The sequence below is a fragment of the Chanodichthys erythropterus genome, chromosome 5, assembly GCF_024489055.1.
Source record: "Chanodichthys erythropterus isolate Z2021 chromosome 5, ASM2448905v1, whole genome shotgun sequence".
NCBI classification, from domain to species: Eukaryota; Metazoa; Chordata; class Actinopteri; order Cypriniformes; family Xenocyprididae; genus Chanodichthys; species Chanodichthys erythropterus.
The window spans coordinates 17,253,187-17,270,683 of NC_090225.1; the positions used below are offsets into that span (position 1 = coordinate 17,253,187).

Consider the following 17,497-nt stretch of genomic DNA (forward strand, 5'->3'; position numbering starts at 1 on the left):
AACGAAGGTCTTGCGGGTGTGGAACGGCATGAGGGTGAGAAATAAATTACATTATTTTCCTTTTTGGGTGAACTAACCCTTTAACAATAACAACAACCATGTAAAATGTACCATACAAAAGTATTAAACCATTTTTGGGTTTAATATCAACAGATATTACAATTAATAGAGTCAGTCAGTCATCATGATAACTACAACCCCGGTCTACACATTTTTTTCAACAAACTTATAGGCTATAACACGACACACGGAAACCCTAAATAGGCTACAGTGTGGCCCAGATAACGTCATGTAAATACCTCATAACATTGAAGTAAGACATTTCGACACGTAGAGGCTGACATAGTAACATCTGCATCCTGACGTCATTGTTATATGTAACAGAAACCTTCCTGTAGTGCATAACTGCGCGCGTCGCCTTCGGTTTGGTACACCTGCAGTCATGAGCAGCCAGAGTAGACAAAGCAGCGTCCGCGCGACAAGTCCTGACCAACCCAAAGCTCCAGCAAAAGCAAAAGGGAAGAGTAAGAAGCAGCAGAGAGATCACCAGAATAGTGACATAGAGGATGAATCTCCGGAATGCGCCGAGGACAAGGGCGCACCAAAACGGGGAAGCAGAAAGCGACAGAGTAAAAAGGAGAAAGATCCTCGTGACTGTGAAAGTGAAGACAAACCTCATGAAACACCGGCACCAAAACGGGGAAGCATTATTCGACATAGTAAAAAGCAGAGAAATCCTTCAAACAAAGATTGTGAGTCTCTGGAGATCTCCGAGAGCAAGTCCGAAGAAAACACCAGTGTGACATCTAGAAGTGCCTCTGTTCATAATAACGCTAACAACTCTGGCGAGAATGACAGACAAGACAGTGCAAAAAGCAAGCGACAGAGTAAAAAGAAGACAAATCCTCAAGACTGTGAAAGTGAAGACAAACCTCAGCAGACCGCCAAGAGCAAGTCCGGTGAAAAAACAGCACCAAAACGACAGAGTAAAAAGCAGAGAGATCCTTCAAACCTTGACAGAGAACAATCTCCGGAGAGTTCCAAGAGCAAATCAGAAGAAAAATCCGTAGCAAAACCTAGAAGGCTGCATGGATCTGCTGCTGAAACAGACTTTTTTGGCGCGATGAACACACAGGACGCTCCTCCGGCGCTTAGCGCGCGCAACAGGAGAAGCGCAGAAAAAACTGCAAGCAGAGGACTAAGCGTCGATGACACACTGGGAAAGATTCTTAAAGACACTATTGAGAAATTAAAGATCAAGAAGTTCGAGCGGTCTAACGCATCCAGTTGTGTTAATGACATCACGGATAAAGTCATTGCACATCTTAAACAAAACACGACCTGGTGTGCAGATATCGAGAGCTTACGAACGGGAAGTTATTACGAAAACGTTAAAGTAAGTGTTGCAGTGTGACAGCATTTGTCATTTATTTCAGGAATGAATTATGTGTGTAAAAGACAAGTCTCTATTAGTTGATAACAGAGTAACACAGTTTCAAATCTGAATAAGACAGATGGCACATGCCTGTATTAATCAGAATTCATTTACAAACCTTAATTTACATCAGAGCATGTCCAAAAGGTAACAGGCTACTTGTGATAGTAGATACGGGCATTTATGAAAATTCAAGCTTTTTATATTGCGCGCTGATGTTTTTATTAAACATGACGATGGAATGAAATAATAAAGAAACTAAATGCTTTATATGCCATCAAAGGCTACAGATTACATGGTCTTGGGAATTGTTATCAATGGGATCCTTGCCAAAAAAAGTTATACAATTCAAAACAACCATCACCAGCTTTAACTTTTTACATTTTAGATTTGTGAACCAGATGAATTTGATGTCATGCTGACTATTCCTGTGGAGAGAGTGGATATAGAGCAGTTTGATGAGGCTGGAGCATTTTACAGTGTTGCACTGAAACGACATCCGAATAAACATCCTCTGGACAGGTTCCTAAATGAAGACAAGACCATTCAGGCCAGTAAAATGCTGAGTGAATTCAGAGATGCCATAAAGGAGGCCTTGGAGAAACTTCAATGTAAGTCAAATTTATTTTTTTATAAATATTTCATATATTTATAATATCTGTTACACCGTGTCTACACCGGACGAGAAACAATACTATTGCGATGCAGAAGCGCCTTAATGTTATTTGGCCAGTTCTCGACTGAACCACAGCCTCTACTCTTAACCACAATGGTAACCCCCCAAAACTCAGACATAACAGAATCCCTTTTAAAATCCAACATACCAGAACATTAAACACTAACAGATCACTCCCTATAATAATCTTAGGCAAAACATAAAATAACACTTAAATTTAACATTTACTCTCCTTTAGCAGTCTGAAGCAAAGCATACTGGGAACTAGCAATCTGCTGTAACATTCCATTTTGAGTTCTGCTTAATATAATAAGTTGAGTTCACTTAACTTTTTTCTGTTAAGTACAATTAACTATGTAATATTGGAGTAAAATTAACTCATTTCGTATTCATAACTCGTTTAGTAAATGTGACTTAGGTTTCACACACACAAATATATATTGGCAAGAACACCTGAGTTACTAAGGTATCCCAGCAATCTCATCTCCTCACATCCTTCCCACAGCTCTAAATTAAAAGACTACAACCTTTGTCTTGCTTTCAGCTAATCTCTCTATAGACAAAATTGAGATGCAGCGAAAGAAGGCAAGGTGCCCTGCAGTGACATTGGAAGTAATAGCAAATGGAAAGCCCATCTCCATTGACTTCGTTCTCGGGCTTAAGGTTCACCGTGCAAGCTGGCCAAACTTTACAAAAGATGGCTTCAAGATAGAAAACTGGCTTGGTAAAAAGGAAAAAGCTGATATGAAGCGCCGTCAACCATTCTACCTGGTGCCTAAATATGTGGGGAAAGGAGATGCAGAGCATGAAGGAGTTGTTGCAAAAGGTATACTGTGTTTATTGTTATCAGTAATTTTCTTTGTGTTTTATATGTATATGAGATATACAAGTGCAGCCCTACAAATAAAAACAAATATATACACAATCATTTATTTGAAAAATGTTCTCTACGCAGATTCCTGGCGAATCTCTTTTTCACATGTTGAAAAAGAAATTCTGCAAAGGCACGGCCACTCCAAGACGTGCTGCGAGGCCGCTGGAAAGAAATGCTGCCGGTAACTATTCTGTGCTTCTCATGTGCCATGCTTTGATTTGTATATTTTATGTACAAATATTTGCATACAAGAAACCGATTTTACTTTTGGTAGTTCTTCATTGCTTGGATGAAAATACTAGGTCTGTAAAAAATCTAAAGTGCATTTAAACAAGTTTTTCAAGCACTAAACATAAACTTTGATTAATTTTACTTTTGTCCACTTCTACAGAAAGGAGTGTCTAAAGCTTCTGAAGTACCTTCTTCAAAAGCTCAAAGAGGACGACTCCAAATCCAATAAAATGTCCAACTTTTGCTCCTATCATGCAAAGACCACCCTGCTCCACGCTTGTGCTACAAGGGGAGATGACAGCCAGTGGGCATACAGTCAGCTGGCCGACTGCTTCCAGCAGCTTTTGGAAGACTTCGTCAAACACCTAAAAGATCGTCGTCTCCCTAACTTTTTCATTCCATCCCATAACCTCCTACAGCAAGCCACTCCAGGTAGCTGTAAATTTCTGGCAGATGAGATTGAATCACAACGCAATAATAACTTCCCTATTTTCAGTTCTTTATGATTTTCTTTTAATTGCATTTATGTATGATTTATCTTGATAGTCATCTGTAGTTCAATTCAATAAACATCTTCCAAATAGTTTTACAGGCTTTTATTTGATACACATTCAACTGAACAAGATATGTCATCTAAAGTTAAGGGCGTTTTACCTCACATCAACGTAGATAACAATGATAAATGTTACTGAACTGGAGAAAAAAAAAAAAAAAAAAAAATCCCATTAAAGAAACATCATGCATATAAAATGAATCAGTGTTTCTTAAACAAAACAAAACTTAAATGGTCAATTACAAGGACTTCAAGCATCAAGTGAGAGGATTAACACTTTAAAAGCTTATGAATTAACTCCAGTAAGTAGTTACATCAACCTGAAAGATAGAATAAAGATCAATGTTACTACTGGCACAACAGATACAAATGCTTAAAAAGTACACATTTGGTTAGGAAACATCTGGTTGAACACTTAAAAATTTGGTTAAATCATGGTTCATTTTATGAATTCTTATAAATCTGTTAGCTTTTAACATGTTTCCTATATGTTGATGTGATTAAAAAAAAAAGCATGATAAAATGAGACAAATATTACCTTTCAAGAGATCAGAACCTCCGCTCTGAGCCTCCTCTGAAACGACCTCTCTGTCCTCCTCCTCTGCCTCTGGGTGCAAACATTTCTTTCTCCCTCTGGTGTTTTTCATAACGTTCAGCCATCAGCACCAGTTCTTCTGGTACATCCTTAAGAAAGGGAAAAATGCTTCCCTTTATTCAGATTCTCCATTAGGATGTTGTATTCATATACAGTATACACACAAACTAAAGACAATCTCATGGAATAAGGTATTCTCTTTCAATATATACACATACACATGGCTGTTACTAAAAGTCCACTTGGTTGAAGTACTTTTACTAGCAAAAGGTTGTGGTGAAGCTTTTGAAAGATTGTTTAGTTAGGTGATAAATCTTGAACTAGTGCAGGGAGCTTTTTTTTTTAACATCAAAACTGAGCATTTGACAAACAAATCTTGAAATTTAAACCTTGCAATGAAGGAAGATTTTAGTCTAACAGAGATGTTTTACAATATTAGTGAAGGACTGAAATAAATTCTTGAAAGATAACCAAAACATCTGGATGCACTGATCCATACAATGAAAAATGCTAACTTTTGTTTGAAATATTAATTATAAATGTAACAATATGGTTGATATTAGTTGATATATGGTTGATATTAGATATCACTCTATAATATTTATATTTTGTGAGACTGAATAAAAATAAATCTCATGGGAAAACTACTGAATTCAAATGACACCAAATACCATGTACAGTGGAAAACTATACTGGGACTATTTCACTTATTGGACCATTTCTGAAAACATTAAAAAGTCCCTTTCATAGTGATATGACCGAGATATATAGTGCATTCCTATTACAATATTGTTTTAATTATCTGTCTAGATTTAAACAACACATGCAGAGCAGGATGTGTCCCAATGAACAGTGAAGGGGAAAGTTACTTTTACAAGTAATGCATTAACAGTTACTTAACGCAATATTGTAGTTACTTTTCTGGGAAAGTAATGCATTGCATTACTTTTGCATTTTTTCCCCTCATCAGGGCGTGCTTGTTTGTTTTTAATGACAAAAAAAGTTATTCTATTTTTGGCAAACGTAACACCATAAGTGAAATGAATAAGCCTCAGGCAGAAGGAAATGCAAATTCACACCTGTACAATAGAGGACACAGCTCAGACAAAGAAAGTTCAGCACTCTTCAACAATAAAAACAAAAAAAAATTAAATAAATGTGATGTTTATCTAAAGTCATTTTTTGCTTAGTATGGTTGGATCATTGAAGGTCAACAGCAAAGGTATTGGTTAATAAAGTGAAATTAAATACATAAAGTAAATTTGTGTTATTTAACATTTAATTAGTGCAGGTTTGCGTAATATTCTGAGCTTGCATTTCATTATTTTTATTCATTTTGAGGAATACTGAATCTGTTTTTGTGCAAGTGAGATGAGTAAATGCATGTTCACATTTAGCAACTCACATTACTTGTAATGCTTTACCCCCAGCACTGCCAATGATTACAAGGTCAACTATAAAGGTCTCAGACATTGCGGTACATCCACATCACACAATCTGCAGTGAGAACTGAAGCATCCGATTTATAACTAGTCAGCTGATTTGCGTTCTTTACATAGCAGTGATAAACATAATGAAAGGAGTGGATGCCTGCAGGTGTGTTTACCTGACCAGATCTCTCCAGGATGGTGATCAACTCAGAAGCTACTTTCCAGTCTTCTCTTGTTACCAGGGTTACAGAGGCACCAGACCTCCTAAGTCAAGATATGGACTCAATTACATAAAGAGCCTGAATGGTTGCATTTTTTATTACAGTTCTTATTGTTTCTATCATTTCACAGTCACACCCATCCCTGTTTGACTCACCCTGCTCGACCAGTTCTCCCGACACGGTGCACATACTCCTCCACATTCCGAGGGAAGTCATAGTTGAAAACATGCGTGATGTCATGAACATCTAGCCCCCGAGAGGCCAGGTCGGTCGCCACCAGAATCCGCACACGACCTTTGACAGTGGCCACGGACAGGTAGATAATCTCAGAGATCAGTTTTGGTTAAATATATAAGGTCCAGGTACAAATAGCTGACTGCAGCGAAAAATGTCATTTTGCTTAACTAAGTCTCCATTTTCTGTGCCAACTAGTGCTAACAAACAGTCAGTTTGAGTAGTTGGACAACAACAACATTCACTCAACCAAAGGAGACTACCTTTCGTCCAAACAAGGAAGACTGGGTCATCCTTTTTACAATTCTCATGCTTTTAGGGTCCACTTTTCTATTTACTGCTTACCAACATACCATCTCTAAAGTCCTGCAGTGCCTCTTCTCTGTCGCTTTGCTCTCTGTCTCCATGCAGAGACTGAACTGCTACACCCTGCAGACACAGGTCACTGGAGAGGTCATCGGCTCTATGCAGCAGCAGGAAAGAGAAATCACAGTGAGAATCTGTTTCTCAAATGGTTTTGCTTCATGATTTTACTCTGGAATCAACACAGTTTGGTATACAGTTTTGGTTGATCATACTCTCGCAGGTCATTAATTCACCACAAACAAATTGTGGCCATTGTTCAAGCGAGTCTTAATGCTGTCCAGTGCACTGGGGTGTGGAAGAACAAAACCTTTGACTATTAAAAGTAAGTGACAAGAAGAATTTTATAACCACATATAATAAACGGACACACCCTCTGACAATGGAGAAATGCCAAGTTTCATTTTTAGAAAAGAGAAGCATTTCCCCACAATCAACCACCTTTCAAGAGAACACATGTGCAATGACTGCCTGTCACGTCAAGTGATCATAATATAATTGATATTATGCAATACCATTTCAGCAGAATTTGAATGTGCTTACAGAAACTCCTCCCATATCCTGTTTTGTGGAATTGAACCAAGTTTCCTCTCATTTAAGTTTCGCTCTGAGAAACTCACTTTATTTTTTTCCCAACGAATATTAGTACTTTGTCTTGAGGCTCCATTCGGTGGATGAAGTCAAAAACATAGTCTTTTTTTTCTTCCTCCTGAACGAACAGCACTGTCTGATGAACAGTGTTCACCGCCTGAGGGAGACAGATGCAGAAGGGGAATTAACTGGGGACTTTTAATAAGGAGGCCAAACAGAAAAGTTATATTTGACCTGGTATTTGGGCATTACCCATTATAACTGTAACTGTTCACTCACTGCTAGATCTAAGGTTCCCACATAAACCATCATGGGCTCTTTCAGGTAGGATTTGGCCAGCCGCCTAACACCTGTTGGCCAGGTGGCACTGTAGTAGAAAGAGAGAAAATTACATTAAATTAATGCAGCAAAAAAGCAATCATCCAAACTTCATGATAAAGCATTTAAACTCTTGAAAAATACTAGCCCCAATTCTGCATTTAAAAGCTAATTCACACTGCAACAACAGACACAATTTTTTCCGTGTTTTGTTGGATCAGTGCGTTACTCGTGTTGGCATCTTCTCAGATATTCTACAAATCAATAAACAGCAAAAGAACATGTTCAGATGCCATTTGTAGGGTCGTGCGTACTATAGAAGTGATGTACTGAAATCTGACGAATGTCTGCCTTTAAAATATTGTTTTCAGATCAACAAACATTGTATTGCAACGACAACAACAACGACAACAATGACGACAACAACGACGACAACAACGACGACAACAACGACGACAACAACGACAACGACAACAACAACGACGACAACAACGACGACAACAACGACGACAACAACGACGACGACAACAAAAATCACCTAGTCATTACAGTTTGTCTGTCAGGTCGAATATCTAGAATGATTTTCATGATTTGAGGTTCAAAGCCCATATCCAACATTCTATCAGCCTCATCCAACACCTGGAACAAGAGAAAAACAACACAAATGTATCCAACATTAATTCAAACCTAGTTTAAAAATTTTGCCTAAAAACACATTCGTTACTGTCCCAGTATGCACTTTTACCATTAACTTACCAGATAGGTGATGGAGCGCAAGTTGATGAGCTCATTCATCTGCAGATCGTTTAATCGTCCTGGTGTGGCAATGACTATGTCCACACCACTGGTCACTACTTTAATCTGGGCCTTTCGGTCACCTCCTCCATAGATACAGATGCTACAGCAATGAAATTAATTTTGAGCAAACAAACAGAGAAAGCAGGACACCAGATGAATTCTTAAATGATATGTTTTACATAACATTCTAATTGATTTGGGGGACTTCTGGTTACAGCACCTTTTAAATCCTTTGTAGCTGTATTTGTTGCACTCGGTTTCAATCTGGAGGGCCAGCTCACGAGTGGGAGTCAAAACCAACATGCCAGGGCCATCTCTCCTGTCCCTGGGCCTGCAATAATTATGTATACCAATCAGTGAAGTTAAGGAATGTACAGGAGTAAAACTAACTAAATAAATAAAAAAATTTTTAAACAAAAAAATAAATAAATAAATAAATAAATAAAAAGACAGAGCACTGATACTCTGGTACAGACTTACACAGGTTGCTCATCCATATGAATAAAGCCAGGAAGCAGGTAGGCCAAAGTTTTGCCTGTTCCTGTCTGGGCTATTCCAATCAGATCTATTCCTTTCAGGATGATTGGCCAGGCCTGTGACTGAATCATAAGACAAAATAATTAGGATTACATTCATCCCCAACATGTGATGCTTTACATCTAGTAGAAAAACAATATGGTATAAACAAACACATGAGAGAGAGGTTTCTTCACCTGAATGGGAGTTGGCTTTTGAAATCCCACTCTGACAATGTTTTCCATTATTCCAGGATAGTAAACAAAAGCCTCCTCAAAAGTGCACACTGGATTGGGAATGGTTCTTTTATCCTCGTCTTTCAGATCATCCACAAAGATGTTGTTGTTCTCTTTTCTGTTAGAGTAGAGAAAAGCAGATGTACAAAGTCAAATACAAACATGCAGTGTTGCAATAATTTTATCTCAATAGTTTTAGATGTGTTTTGTGTCAAAGAAATAAACTATCTTTTTGCAAAAAGTGGCACTTTTAAAACTTATGCTATAATGCAGTATTTTTCAAACAGGAGCCTCAGCAAACTTTCAAGAGGGCCTCAAAATGACAAAATAAGCTAAAACAAATAAAATATTGAATATTTCAATTCATGAACTCAACAACTGTTTGATTCATTTGAAGAACCAGGATTCCCACAATCTTGGAATACCAGGATATATGGAGTTAGCCTAATTTTAAAAGTGTAATTTCCAGACCTGGAAACCTCATGCAATAAAAAACAAACGAACAAACAAAACAAAAACTCTGAAGAACATTCAGCTCCTAAAATATTATGTTTATTTTATTTTTGTATATTTATTTATTTATTTTACAGAAACTAGGTGCTCACAGATTAAAAAGCAAAACAAAACTGGGGCAAGAGGGCCTTTGAATATTGCTGTGGACAATGGAGGGACATGGAGTGAAAAAGGTTAAACCACGGCTACAATGGCTTCTTATAATTAGATTTAGTATTAAAAGAGTATACGAGAAAAAAAAAACAAGTAAAACAGCACACACAAAAGACCTTGTATCGTTCAGTAAAGATACATTTTCCAAAGTACATTGTTTTTCCTCACCTAAAACATTAAAATAATAAAACACTCACATTCAAAGCATTAAAGGAACACTCCACTTTTTTTGAAAATAGGCTAATTTTCCAACTCCCCTAGAGTTAAACAGTTGAGTTTTACCGTTTTCGTATCCATTCAGCCGATCTCCGGTTCTGGCGGTACCACTTTTAGCATAGCTTAGCATAGTTCATTGAATCTGATTAGACCGTTAGCATCGCGCTTAAAAATTTTCCTATTTAAAACTTGACTCTTCTGTAGTTAAATCGTGTACTAAAACCGACAGAAAATAAAAAGTTGTGATTTTCTAGGCTGATATGGCTAGGAACTATACTCTCATTCAGGCGTAATAATCAAGGAACTTTGCTGCCGTTCCATGGCTGCAGCAGTGCAATGATATTATGCAACGCCTGTGAGCCCCTGCTTGCACAGGGAACATGCCTTGCAACCATGGAGACGTTTGTGAGAGACGCTGCGTAATATCATTGCACTGCTGCACCCATGATACGGCAGCAAAGTTCCTTGATTATTACGCCTGAATGAGAGTATAGTTCCTAGCCATATCAGCCTAGAAAATCACAACTTTTCATTTTCCATCGGTCTTAGTACACGATGTAACTACAGAAGAGTCAAGTTTTAAATAGGAAAAATATCAAAACTCTTTTGGTCATTTTTAAGCGCAATGCTAACGGTCTAATCAGATTCAATGAACTATGCTAAGCTATGCTAAAAGTGGTACCGCCAGAACCAGAGATCGGCTGAATGGATTTGAAAACGGTAAAACTCAACTGTTTAACTCTAGGGGAGTTGGAAAATTAGCCTATTTTCAAAAAAAGTGGAGTGTTCCTTTAAATACTAGCACAAGTTTCTGAACTAGGATAATAGCAAGCATGCCACAACATTCTTATCTCAGATTATTCAGAAGGTTTGTTATTAAGAGAAATGCTGCCATCTGTGGGCTAATCTGAAGACAACAAGTTCAGACCAGTCTTACCTCCAGATTTTGACTTCTTCTGCACTACGAGCTGCCACTGACTTTGCTTCAATATAGAAATCCTTCTTTAGAGTGGGAAGATCTACAGAAACCAAAATAACCGTTAAAACAGGCATAGTACTTATAGGCCTGGTTTCACAAACGGGGCTTAGATTAAGCCAGGATTAGACCTTAGTTTAATTAGAACATTTAAGTAGCTTTTATAAACATGCTTTAGAAAAAAAACATTACTGTGTGCATCTTGAGACAAAACAAAGGCCCTGACATATTTTAATATACAAGTTGCTTTTAGTTAAAACAGCGCAAACATGCATTTTAGTCTGGGACCAGGCTTAAGGATAGTATTTTATATCAGACTATATATATTACATGCAGTATATCAACCAAATTTACATAAGTGTAAATATGTAATACAGGTTTGGGACAACATAAGGGAGAGTAAATGATGACAGAACTAATCTGACGTAATGATCACATCATCAACACTAGAGCTTCTAGAGACCCACCTTGCCATTTAATAGCTTCATATTTATCACGGTTTTCTCTCAGTGCAGTCCAGTCAATAGGTACAGGTGTTGGAGCAGCTGCAGCCACAGCTCGTACAGCAGAAGCGGGCCAGCAGGAGTCACCCTGATATCCTGCATTGCTATTTCCTGGAGATTCAATGTTAAACCTAAATTATCTGTAATTAACATTGCAAATAAAAAGCACAGATTCTTGTATCTTAGGGATTTAAGTGCTCTTCTACCATTGCGGAATCCAGGACCTCTGACAGAGTTCCCATGCACCAGATCTTCAATCATGTCTTTGGCTTTGAGTTGAGCATCACAGCTTCCAAAGATAAGCACCTCAGCATCATGCGCACCACGGCTTATCTGCCAATCAAACATAATTCAAATTGTCATGTGTTACACACAATGTGAAAGGATTAGAATGGTTTACTTGCATATGAAAATTATCATGAAGATGTCATGCATGTTGTTCAAAAGCCATATGCCCTTTTCTTCCGAACAAAAAAAAAAAGTGAATTTTCAAGAAATATACCCCATACATGACACAACATTGACAGTTTCCCTTATCAACATTGAACTGAAATTAGCTAAATGATGACACTATTGACTTATATAGAGCTGCTTATAGCTGAAATTAAAGTTTTCATAATAGATGAATTTGGCAAATTTAAAATTGTTATTGAACTGAATTGGACTGATTAACGACAGACTTCTGTAGAACTGTTTTATAGCAGAAATTAAAAGTTGTTTCATAATTCATTAACTGTGCAATTATTGAATTTAATCAAATCAACATTGAGCTGAATTGGACTGAATAATGACACTGTCCTCTTCTGTAGAGCTTCTTAACAGTGGATATTAAAGTAATTTCATAACTGATGGATTTGGCAATAATTTTTTTGCATTTTTGCACTTCATTTGCATCCAAAGAATTTTAAACTGCTTTAGGTGTGACATGCTAAAAGGGAGATCTAACTTAACTCTTTTCCAAACAGCGTTTTTTTGTTGTTGTTGTTGCCATTCATCTCCAACATTTTTATATTTATGTAGCAAAAGTAGAACAGTTTTATTCTAGTTAAATGCATTTTTACCAATAGTTGAATGTGGGTAAGTTTAAAGGTCCCGTTCTTCGTGATCCCATGTTTCAAACTTTAGTTAGTGTGTAATGTTGCTGTTAGAGTATAAATAAAATCTGTAAAATTTTAAAGCTCAAAGTTCAATGTCAAGCGAGATATTTTATTTAACAGAAGTCGCCTACATCAAACGGCCAGTTTGGACTACATCCCTCTACTTCCTTCTTTAATGACATCACTAAAAAAGTTTTTTGACTAACTTCCGCCCACAGGAATACACAAGTGTTGCGTTTGTAGAGTGTGTTTGTCGCCATGTCATCGAAATGGTGTTATTTTCATCCTGCAGTCCAATCACCTTTGTTTGGCCTTCCCAGGGACGCTGTACTTCGAGATCAATGGTTACAATTTATGTTTAACTCGGTTCCCAAAAATTATAATTGTGGTATCCTTACTGCAATAGTAAATGTTGGACTGCAGTGCACATAATGGCCACAAGAGGGGACTATGTTTATGTATATGGCTGTTTTCCGTATGAGGTACTCTTCTGAGTGAGTGCTAACGTTGTACATTTTCTGTCACTGCTTGTGGAGATTAAAGAGTTCAGTCTCTCGGGAATTATTGTCTTTTGTGTTCATTCGGCACAACACCACAATAATCCACATATAAAACTATGTGCAGCACACGTTATGGTAAGAGGCGTGACCTTTCCGGGCAAGGAGCGCTAAGCTGCTGTCGAATCACAACACAGGAACCGCTGGCACGATCAGAACTCGTTACGTATTTCTGAAGGAGGGACTTCATAGAACAAGGAAGTCATCAGCTCGTTTTTATGACAGTGGAAACAGCAGTATACAGATAAGTAAATTATGTGAAAAATACTGTGTTTTTTTACACGCGAAACATGAACACATGTTATATTGCACACTATAAACACAATCAAAGCTTTAATTGAAAGGGACCTTTAAATTGAAATTTGATCCAGATAGTCTTCTCTTTCAGAAGTTGTGTACTAGCGCCTCCTACCGTATAACAGTAAAAACGACAGAAAGTCAGTGGCGGATGTGTCTCAAATGATGTTTGAGTGTGTCAATAGCGGGGAAAGAGTTAAAGGGTTAGTTCACCCAAAAATTAAAATTCTGTCATTTATTACTTACCACACCCGTAAGACCTTCGTTAATCTTAATACACCGATTCACTGTGCTCCGAAGCTTCCTGAAGCATTGTTTTGAAATTGGCCATCACTAAATAAGTCGTTATTTAGTTTTTTTGCCGCACCAAAAGTATTCACGTCGCTTTATAATATTAATATTGAGCCACTGTACTCACATGAACCGACTTAAATATGTTTTTAGTACCTTTATGGATCTTGACAGAGGAAGTGTCATTGCTCCCTATGGAGGACTCACGGAGCCATCGGATTTCAACTAAAATATCTTAATTTGTATTCCGAAGATTAACGAAGGTCTTACGGGTGTGAAACGACATGAGGGTAAGTAATAAACGACAGAATTTTCATTTTTGGGTGAACTACGTTAACCCTTTAAGCTCTAGTGTGTAGATACAGGTTCTTCTGAGCTTTTTACATGTGACTGCCAACATTTATGGTAGCACTAGTGTATTTAACTTGCCTTTATCGATGCTCCACTGCTCTCTTCGAGCTCCCGAATTTTCGCACCACCTCGACCTGGGCAAACAGAGACACACGAGACAGTCAAACAGTAGTGATGGATGTCCAACTAACTTCCACGAATCGTTCTTTTTAACAGTTCCAAAGACCCGCATAAAAAAACGATTCAGGCATTCTTCGATCAGCCAGATCCTCGGTTCACAACAAATGATCTGACTATCACTTCACTCATCGGTTGTCGAGAACCGCGCGGGCCGAACAAGTCGCATAATTGAACGAATCGATTTTGTGAATAGTTTCCACCTATTCAGTTGACAAAAACTGCTGCATGCCTAAATGTTCCACACATACACCTGTGTCTTACCTATTATCCTCCCCACCAAAGAATTCTCCACATGTAGAGTTTCCGGTGATGAACCTGATCCGTCTCCACTACTACGACATCCTGTAGGTCCAGCCCTGGGACGACTGTAACTATTGTTTTTACCGGCTTCACCGTCACAAATATTTGATTCAACGTCTCGGTCCCTCCAGTTTGTCCACTGCTCGCCCTCTCTAACGTTACCAAACTTTGCGCCGACACTCGTGGCTTCTCGGCTTCGCGCGCCTCTCAAAGACGGAGGCCTCCATGACTGTACCGGGGCGTTTTTAACGTGTAACGTTAACGGCTTTGAAATCGCCACACCACCCGCATCGTATTCATCTTCCCAGTCCGACATTTAAAACAAACATACAAGAACACAAGTTTAGATAATCGACGCTTCCTTCCCAATGTACGCAGATCAGAAACCTCGATCAATATCCGCTCACGTGATCGCAAATGGGAACCATAGCAACTGTAATTTACGTTAGTTACTGCTATGAAAGTAATGAAAAAGCTTTAGTAATATCCTTTCTTATTTATTGACAGTGGCAATTAATACCAAATTTACCATTTTTTTTTTATAGTAACAGTGATATTTTGGTGTACGACATTGTTATTTAAATGATATCTATTTTTTAAATTATTTACAGAATATATGATTAAAGGCCTCGTACTAATTGATGCAATACCTTTGCGGACCACTGGGTGTTGACAGCCACTGCAATAAAGGGCTTTCGGCCCAAAAAAGAACTAAAACTGAGCAAGACAAGGCATACAGACATTAACATCAAGCAAACTAGAGCAAGTTTCAAGTCTTTTGTTTATTTAAGTATTATCATGATCATAAATTTTCATTTTGCATTTTTCAATCAGAGCATCAACTCTGTTATGTGCACAATGATGAAATAAATTATTCTGAATGACAGAGAACACTAGCATTATCAAGCATGTATATTAAGGCCAGTTTCTGTGTAATAAATTATTTGATCTGGTGGTAAAACAAAGAAATGCTGCTTTAACTGACAGACGCTTTAAGTTCACAGCCAAACAGAGTATGTGCAATTATCGAAATATAAACATAATTTCAATAAGAGTTCAAGGTATGAGTGCTGTTATGGATACAGAAGTTTTATATCTGTTTAATAAAATGCAAAAAGGCACCGTAAAACATTGAATTACAAATTAAAGAAGACTTTCAGAAAATCAATAACAATAGTAATATTAATTATAATGTGTTAAGAAGACTAATATTTCTGTACAACCTTTTTCTGCATTTCAAGCATCAATTAGTTGTTGACATTTTCTCAGTTCGATTCTCAGGTGCCTATATTATTTACCTCAACTCTAGAGCAAAATAAGCATCTCAACTATCTCTGGATTATAAATCTTATTTAAAGCATATTCATGTTAAAAACGATTCATCACATTTGCAGGTTTCCTCAACACATCTGAACAGTTGTGCTTCCAATTGTACAGTGCCAAAAACATCCTCAATGTACACCTCGGATGCTTTTAACGAAAAGGGAAAACAAAACAAATTAACACAGCTAATCATGATTATTCTACATACACATAACCATACAAGTTACATTCTAAGTTATACAGACAAGCATTTTAGCTAAAGCACTCATCGTACCATTCAGAATTATGGAATTAAAAGAAAAAAGTGTAGAACAGAGGTTACAAAGCTGAGGTTTAGGTATAAGATGCCTGCTTGCTACAGAATTTGAAAGGGGAAAAAAAAAATAATCAGAAAAAATACAACAAAAATGAGATATTGCCGCAATTCCAATAGAAACACATTTGTGAGACTTTCTACTTGACAGCCAGATCTTTTCTGATTATATGGATGCAGGTTACAAAGCAATCAAAATACATGTAAAATTTACTTACAATCATTAGTTATGATATTGTGACTGTGATTTATTGTCAAGATTGAAAAGGATGTATTACCTTCCTTTTTTCTTTTTTTACATTTTAGCAGCCAAATATCTACACGAGGTCTTGGAATTAGTAAATTCAGAAATCAGTGCTCTTCAAAAAGCCTGATCTCACAGGACGTTACACCATAACATCCCTCTAGTAACAGCATTCATCTTTCTTCACATGATAAGACTCTCAGGTTAAGTGGTTACATGGCTAAATTAAGAAAGCTACAAGTGAAGATGCATTTGTTTCTTAACATGGCTTAACATGGTTTTGGACCAAGACCATCTGGTTTACTGCTATTCCCTCCATAATTCTTAACACATGCAAATGAGTGGACCGCCAAACATTCAGAAGGAAGTGAGAAATGAAACCCAATGCTGAGCGAGGGCTTATTACTACAGGTGCATACACGCTTCCAATCCTATTTGCTGTTGCATTTTAAACATGCCGAGTCCATGCAAGCCTGAAAGAAGTGCTCATTCAGTACCATAACTCTTCATAACTGTCTATGGGTTAAATGAAAGTTAAGCTCAAACAACAGTGTATATATTGTTGATTAACACAAAAAAAATAAGTTCAAAACATCCCAACTCGTCTCTTCTTCAGTTGGCATGAAATGGAAATTCACCCTCTCTAAATGCATATACAGTAGATTAGAGTGAGCCACTCGCAATGGAAATGAATAGGGACAATGTCAGTGCTATCAGCTTCACATAAATTCTCTGCTAAAACATATGTGAACTTTAAAGCCTCTCAAAACTGCATTTTTGGAGAAGCCTTGCTGAATGGTTTTATCTGTACTGGATAACTAATACGTCATATGTAATATGTTTAGCATGTTGAAAGTTTTCCAGTGAGGTTTTGGTAACTTAAAGGGATAGTTCACCCAAAAATGTAAATTCTGTCATCATTTACTCTTCCTCGTGTTGTTCAAAACCTGTATTAATTTCTTTCTTGTGCTGAACAAAAGATATTTTGAATACTAGTGGTAACCAAACAGTTTCTGGTCCCCATTGACTTCCATAGTATTATATAGTCAATGGGGACCAGAAACTGTTTGGTTACCACCGGTATTCAAAATATCTTGTGTTCAGCACAAGAA

The 17,497-nt window shown here is 37.4% G+C and overlaps 2 protein-coding genes across 2 annotated transcripts; one reads left to right on the top strand and one right to left on the bottom strand.

Moving 5' to 3' along the window:
• Positions 1 to 332: 332 nt before the first annotated feature.
• On the top strand, positions 333 to 3,777 carry cgasa (cyclic GMP-AMP synthase a). The gene is made up of 5 exons (XM_067385276.1): positions 333 to 1,396; positions 1,824 to 2,046; positions 2,656 to 2,937; positions 3,067 to 3,166; positions 3,377 to 3,777. The coding sequence occupies exons 1-5, from the start codon at positions 443 to 445 to the stop codon at positions 3,720 to 3,722; spliced, it is 1,905 nt and encodes a 634-aa protein (XP_067241377.1). The 5' UTR covers positions 333 to 442; the 3' UTR covers positions 3,723 to 3,777.
• Positions 3,778 to 4,318: 541 nt separating this feature from the next.
• On the bottom strand, positions 4,319 to 14,821 carry ddx43 (DEAD (Asp-Glu-Ala-Asp) box polypeptide 43). The gene is made up of 16 exons (XM_067386577.1): positions 14,467 to 14,821; positions 14,104 to 14,159; positions 11,639 to 11,765; positions 11,397 to 11,543; positions 10,891 to 10,972; positions 9,033 to 9,189; positions 8,800 to 8,918; positions 8,540 to 8,650; positions 8,278 to 8,419; positions 8,060 to 8,160; positions 7,483 to 7,570; positions 7,233 to 7,360; positions 6,603 to 6,712; positions 6,171 to 6,309; positions 5,971 to 6,058; positions 4,319 to 4,453 (listed from the first exon to the last, which is right to left on the bottom strand). Exons 1-16 carry the CDS (start codon positions 14,819 to 14,821, stop codon positions 4,319 to 4,321), a joined length of 2,085 nt encoding a protein of 694 aa, XP_067242678.1.
• Positions 14,822 to 17,497: the final 2,676 nt, after the last annotated feature.